Below are 7,066 nucleotides of genomic sequence, written 5' to 3'. Positions count from 1 at the left end.
CTATTATTATTTTATTATTATTATTTATTTTACTTTTTCAGCTTCCTGTATAGGTAAAAAATTATTTTTCACCCAAGTTTTAGCGTAATCTCAAAAATATATTCATGACAGATAAAAACTCAAGCATCTATCAACTTCTAAACTGCCATTAGCTTTTTTGTTAAATATAAGTGTAAAATTATCATTTAATAATATTATTAAAAAATATATAATTTTATCTTATTTTTCTCTCAGATTTCAAAAATTAACATTTAACCCCTATATCTAAACTTTGAAAAGTGATTCCCCCCCAAATCCCAAATTTTTTCTTCATTCTCCCTTCAGGCACTGACGATCGATGTGGCTAAAAGTTAAACGACGAGCATCATTTAGACTTGGATGACGCTCATCATCTATTCAAGACTGGACAACCCTTGTTATCTAGATCTATATGACAAAGAGTCATCTAGTGAGGACGATACCTGTCGTTTAAAATGGACAACTTTTCATCGTCCAAAATAGATAATGCTCTGTCGTTCAAAGATTTGGATGACGAAGCGTAGTTTAGATCTGAATGACGGTATCATACTTGGACGACGATCATCATCCAGAGGTGATGAAGACTCCTCCATCGTTGCTTAGCTATCACTAGAGAAAGTGATTGGATTTCAAAGAGAAAAAATGAATTTTTTAAAACTTAATTCATTAAGAAAAATGTTAGTTTTCTAAATTAAAGAAAAAAATAAAATAAAATTTTAATTATTTTAATATTATTAATAAAATAACAAATTTACTCTTCAATTTTAACAAAAAATATATAGATATATCTAACTGAATAAATTTTAAATAGATATTTAAATTTTTTATCTGTCATTATATATATTTGTTATTTCAATAAAATTTGGATGAGAATTGTCCTTTTTCGTTCTTGTGTGTATGTACGATTTTAAGAATCCAAGATTAATAAATGAAGATTCTCATGTTAAATTTAATCATAACACTTTGATTAATGACTAATGAAATTCTAAGCAATATCTCAATCATATCTTGAAACGACGAAAAAAACCCTAAATTACCACGTGTCACACGCAGAGTAATCCAAATCCGTTAAAGCGCACCAGTAAGTTTTCCTTACAGGTCAAGGCCCGAAGTATTCCTTCACAAAATCAGATCGAAAACGGAAAACCGAAAACAAAGAAAAGTAAACAACAAAAACACGCCGATATAATAAAAAGCACCGATTCACCCATTAAAATATCCCAAAAAAACCAACCCAGAGCTCGCTCTCTTCCGCTCTCTGTCTCTTTTTATCTTTTGGGTCAATTGGAATTAGATCTGAACTTGTTAATTGGAAATTTTCTTTAAGGTTTCAAATTGGTCTTCAATTCCTAAGGGTTTCTTCAAGTTTGTTGACTTCCGGGTTTTCGCGTTCGGTGTGTTGTTCGATTTTTATATAACTAGGGCTTTTTTTTAGGGTTTATTGGATATGGTGGATTCGGAGAGAATGAGCACATCGCCATCACCGACAACGGCGTCGTCACGGTCTCTGCCGCCTAAGCAGTACGGAGTTACGAAGCCGATATCTATGTCGGGACCGTCAGAGGCTGATATTCAGAGAACCCGTGAATTAAAGAAGGTTTTTTTTTATTTGTAATATTGTAATTTTTTGATTTTTTTAAAATCCTTTTCTCACATTTTTGTTTTGTTTTAAAGTTTCTGGCTGAAGCCGGGCTTTATGAGAGCAAAGAGGAAGCGGCGAAGAGAGAAGAGGTTCTGGGTCGTATTAGACAGGTAATATTATCCTTTTTTTTCTTTTGGGTGTTTGTGAATTATTGTGAATTTAAATTCTGGATTTCTATTGTATATGAATTTTTATTTATATGTTCTTTTTAATGGCTTGGCATGAAATTGAGCATGCTTTGGGACGTGTCAGTAGTTAGATGGAAACTTGCTTTTAATATATATCGTTTCAGTTTGTTCTGTCTAGAATGGCTGCATTTATATGGATTTGAAATGTGGGTTAATTTTGATAAATTATGTTAGGATCAGCTGATAATTTTATTTATTTATTGGTGACGATTGCAAGTTTTAGTTTTGTATAGAAGTTTTTAACAAGTCTGTCATTTTGATGAAGTTTAGTAGAAATACATTGGACTGACAGCAATGACCTCTCTAGAAATAACAAGGTTAAATATTATATTAAGAATGGTTGAGATATGAAGAGGATACTCAAAATTTTGATATTTAAGAAATAATAGTTGTTGTTAGGTGATGTTTAAATTGCTCATGTGATGTCTCCCTGAATTCAACTGTATCTAATTATATTGCCTGAGTTAAAATTAATTCTATGAGTACATATATGCTTGGAGGTTTAGTAGAATTCATTGTTTTGAACTTTCTCCTTTTTTAACTTGGATGTCATACTTAATCTTTTGTTCAGCTGCTCTCTTTGAACTGGGCTTTTTCTACATATTGCCTGATCAAGTTTGAATAACCTCTCTCGTTACATCCTCAGATTGTTAAAGATTGGGTGAAGGATCTTACTCGCTTGAGGGGATACTCTGATCAGATGGTGGAGGACGCAAATGCTTTAATTTTTACTTTTGGATCTTATCGTCTTGGGGTATGGTTTTATGTGTTTCTTTTTACGGTTTAATGGCTGTTCAGCTCTTTTTTATTTTTATAAAAATAATGGTGAAGAGTTCACCTGTTCTTGCCAATATCATCATCTTCTTTTATTTATTTATTTTTTTTGGGGTAAGTATTATCATCATCTTCTTGTTCTGGTCACAAAGGAGGAGTCTTGGCCGTCTTGTACTTGTACTTCAGTTTTTCATATGTTTTCCATTTGATTCTCATGTTATCCTGCACTGTTTTGAGATCCTGCTTAATCTTGTTACTGTGTCAGGTACATGGTCCTGGTGCTGACATAGACACATTATGTGTTGGACCATCCTATGTTAATCGAGAGGTAAATACTGAAGTTAGGATATCTTTTTTTATCAGAACTTATTTTCATTGTTATGTATCTCATCCAATGGCCCTTTTTCAGGAAGATTTCTTCTTCATATTACATAACATCCTGGCGGAAATGGAAGAAGTTACTGAACTGCAGCCTGTTCCAGATGCTCATGTCCCTGTGATGAAATTTAAGTTTGATGGAATATCAATTGACCTTCTATATGCAAGTATCTCTCACTTGGTTGTTCCAGAGGTGAGTGTGTATTACATTCTCTTATAGTTGATAACCTACAAATCTGTGCTGATTGTTACTTGCTTTTTCACTTATGCATGCACATCTTTGTTGTTTCAGTTTGGCATTTATATGCATATTAAATTACAATTTGGTATCATTACCAGATATTTGTTGTTTATTACCCCTTAGATATGAGCTATTTAGTGTGAATGCAATGGTATTGGCTGATATTACAGTGTGTAGTAGTATTTTTAGATGTTGTTAATGCTACTTTGTCTTATTCTATTTTTGGAAGCATGTACTACACTACTACTGTTTTTACATTTCCATGAGGGAACAATAAGGTAGGAATGAGATCTGATGTTTCTAAGTATAAGGTTTTTTCTTTTATTTAGCAGGTGTATGCTGCAGTTAAATTTGTTTTATGTGACTCACGTGGTTCTTGAATGGGATTTTGGGGGAAGCATAACTTCGCTTATTGTCATTTTCCACACAATAACTGGTGCAGCTGAACTGGTTTATGGTTTCTTATTTGTTGACAGAATTTGGACATCTCTGACATGTCTATATTGTATGATGTTGATGAACCAACTGTTCGGAGTCTCAATGGATGTCGGGTTGCAGATCAAATTCTTAAGCTTGTTCCAAATGTTGAGGTGAAATTCTTTGTATTGGATGATTCATATGTTGGTTTTACTGGATTCATTTGATCTCCTCTTTAGTTTCTTACGTTTTTTTTTTAAATCTATTTTCTACTTATATTGCTAAGCCTAAATTTTTCCATGAACTGTAGCATTTTCGTACAACACTCAGATGTTTAAAGTTTTGGGCTAAAAGGCGTGGTGTTTATTCCAACGTAAGTTTGTAATGTTATTGACCAAATCATATGACATTCCTGATTTCTTACCAGCTCCATGTTTGGTACCATGTTTAGGTGACTGGATTCCTTGGTGGTGTGAACTGGGCCCTTCTCACAGCTCGTGTGTGCCAGCTTTACCCTAATGCTGTTCCTAGTATGCTTGTTGCTCGGTTTTTTCGGGTTTACACATTGTGGCGCTGGCCTAACCCAGTTATGCTCTGTGCAATTGAGGAGGCTGAGCTTGGGTTTTCTGTTTGGGACCCTCGTAAAAATCCTCGTGACAAAACTCATCATATGCCAATCATAACACCTGCTTACCCATGCATGAATTCTAGCTATAATGTGTCAACGAGCACTCACCGCGTTATGGTGGATCAGTTTCAATTTGGTAACAAGATTTGTCAGGTGAGAATCTGGAGAATTTTCTTCCTTTTCATGTGAAGCTTTTCTTTCTGTCATGTTCTATGTCGACTACTGATTCTCTGGTCTATTTGTTTCCTAAATTCAGGAAATAGAGTTAAATAAAGCTCAATGGAGTGCTCTGTTTGAACCGTACTTTTTCTTTAATAGCTACAAGAACTATCTCCAAGTTGACATAGTTGCAGCTGATGTTGACGATTTGCGAGCTTGGAAAGGTTGGGTGGAATCTCGGCTAAGGCAGCTGACTCTGATGGTAAAGTATTCGACTTTGAGATTGTTATTGATGAAGGAAGATTGTTAAGTTTTCTATAAATTTGCAAAATTGTGTGAACAGATTCCTATTTTTTATACCTTAATTGTATCCTCCATTGTAACATATGCAGATTGAGCGTGACACGAATGACAAATTGCAGTGCCATCCTTATCCTCATGAGTATGTAGATTTATCCAAGCCATGCACCAATTGTTCATTCTTTATGGGTTTACGAAGAAAACCAGGAGAGATGGTTCAGGAAGGCCAGCAGTTTGATATTCGTGGGACGGTTGAAAATTTTAAGCATTCAATTAATATGTATATGTTTTGGAAGCGGGGGATGGAAATTTGTGTTTCTCATGTTCTTCGAAAGCAGATTCCTTCTTATGTTTTTCCTGAAGGTTATAAACGATCTCGGCACCCAAAATTTCCACCCCAGCTGCAGTCCGATAAGCAATCTCGTGAAGATGGTGATGCAGATCAGACTGGGTCCAGTAATAGATTGCTTAAAAGGAAAAAAGATCCAGATGCTGTGGACGAAGATACTCCAAGAAAACGATGGTCTATTAGCCCTCAGAGGCAGAGTTCTAGATCACCAGAGCTTATGGCACCCAGTAGCTTGAATTCTAGGACTGAATCAAATTTTGGCCAGATGAACTCAAATAAAAACTTACTGGAACAGGATATTGTGGAGGTTGGAAGTGTCTCGAACTCCAGCGTTATCACATCCCTGACGAGTGATGATGTTGGAAATGAGTCTGTAGCAGGTAGCACAGAGGGAAATAACGGAAGCACCAATGGGAGTGTTGAAGGGAGTAATAACCTTGGATCTTCTCAAAGCGATTCTTGTGATGCAGATTCTGAATCCCTCTTGGAGAATGGGAATCTTGATGCCAATGGAGTATTTTGCAACAGATTGCAGGGAGAGTTAGAGGTTTTGACTATAAGTTCCTTAACATCTATATTTCTTTCCTTTTGTGATTTTATGCTTTTCCTATTACTAGCTCTTGAGATTATAAGAATCACTTTGTTCATGTAGATTGTAAAATCAAATGCCTGGGTCATTTTTCTCACATCTTAGAAGTTGATGATTTGGGCATTTCACCCTTATTTGGAGGACCATATTTAAGAAATACTTTCAAACATTATTTGGAGGACCAATCTACCTAATCTCTTTGATTTTGTTTCTTTGTTCTTTTTGTGAAGCCGAGTGCTGGGCTTGGAAAAGTTCTTCAATCTATGGGTGGCATTGACTCAGAAACAGTGCAGAAACCAGTAATAAGGCATGTTTCTTATAATTTAAAACCAGATTTTTAATGTATTCTTCCTACAGCGCATTTCTATATACTGCTCTTTTTTGGTTTTTGTTTTGGCTTTTCTTTATAATAGGTTGAGTTTGACAACAACAGCCTAAGAGATCCAGAAGTTACAAAGAAACATTGTATTATTGGTAAAAGTATACAGAAAGGCAAAAGCCAGCATTTCTGGTAAGTGCTATTTCATTGCTGGCTTTCATTTGGTTTGTTTTTTCAGGCATGCTTGTCAGTATCTTCACGAGCAGACCTGTAAGGCATGATCTGAAAGCGAGTTGTGGGGTGTAGCTTGACCATCTTTTCTGCACAGTTTTTTTAAATCCTTCATCTACTTAGTAATATATCCTCTTCTCCACAAGCAGTAAGGTATTCCAAGCTCTGGTAGTGTGTTGCTAGAGTGAATACTGAATTGGAAGACAGTGAAAATAGTTTTATAGGTTGTTGTTTTTTTGGCTTTTGGGTGGTGGGGGTGTGACAATCTCTTAGTGTGGTCTCTCTTTTAACTTGGTGGTGGGTTTTCTGTGGTTAAGATTAGCCCATCTTGTTTTAGGATAAAAAATGAAATGGGGGTATATTGTATTGTCCTTTGACCTTTCAACACACTATGTGTATACTTTGTGATGTAATGTAATAAAGTTATATTGGATCTCTCTGCATCTATTTCTTGTGCCCTTTATTTACATTCAAATGATGTGTAAAAAAAAATTGTCGATGTAAAGTTAAAATAATAATTTTACTATCAACAAAATTTTTTTTTTGGTTAGTTTGTGAAAAGATAGATTTTCTTAAAAAAATATTAGATATAAATTCTTATATTTTGTTATCTTCATAATATATTAAGATAAGATTTTTTTCATATTGTTAAATTATTAAATTAATTTAATTATTTTTAAACAATAATTTATAGGTAATATATTTTTTTAAAAAGATAAAATTATAATAATATTAAAATTATTTTAATATTTAAAATAGATGTAATAGTCAAATTAAATTATTATATTATCTTAAAAAAATATAAGATTATTGAAATATTTTAATATTTGAAA

The 7,066-nt window shown here is 34.0% G+C and overlaps 1 protein-coding gene across 4 annotated transcripts; it reads left to right on the top strand.

Annotated features, from left to right (window-relative positions):
- Nucleotides 1-1,128: 1,128 nt before the first annotated feature.
- Nucleotides 1,129-6,676, top strand: LOC123219182 (nuclear poly(A) polymerase 4-like). 4 transcript variants are annotated; one of them, XM_044640967.1, is made up of 14 exons: nucleotides 1,129-1,297; nucleotides 1,454-1,615; nucleotides 1,693-1,770; nucleotides 2,495-2,602; nucleotides 2,888-2,950; nucleotides 3,032-3,193; nucleotides 3,718-3,831; nucleotides 3,969-4,031; nucleotides 4,110-4,439; nucleotides 4,543-4,707; nucleotides 4,838-5,641; nucleotides 5,914-5,982; nucleotides 6,097-6,157; nucleotides 6,241-6,676. In XM_044640967.1, exons 2-14 carry the CDS (start codon nucleotides 1,466-1,468, stop codon nucleotides 6,306-6,308), a joined length of 2,235 nt encoding a protein of 744 aa, XP_044496902.1. In that variant the 5' UTR covers nucleotides 1,129-1,297; nucleotides 1,454-1,465; the 3' UTR covers nucleotides 6,309-6,676. The 4 variants fall into 4 exon arrangements, with proteins under 4 accessions (XP_044496902.1, XP_044496903.1, XP_044496905.1 ...); XM_044640968.1 differs by having other exon boundaries at nucleotides 1,129-1,345; XM_044640970.1 differs by having other exon boundaries at nucleotides 1,130-1,615; nucleotides 5,914-5,990; nucleotides 6,241-6,382.
- The last annotated feature ends 390 nt before the right edge of the window (nucleotides 6,677-7,066 follow it).

Source organism: Mangifera indica, chromosome 6 (assembly GCF_011075055.1).
Source record: "Mangifera indica cultivar Alphonso chromosome 6, CATAS_Mindica_2.1, whole genome shotgun sequence".
Classification (NCBI taxonomy): Eukaryota; Viridiplantae; Streptophyta; class Magnoliopsida; order Sapindales; family Anacardiaceae; genus Mangifera; species Mangifera indica.
This window is presented reverse-complemented; position numbering and strand designations above follow the sequence as displayed.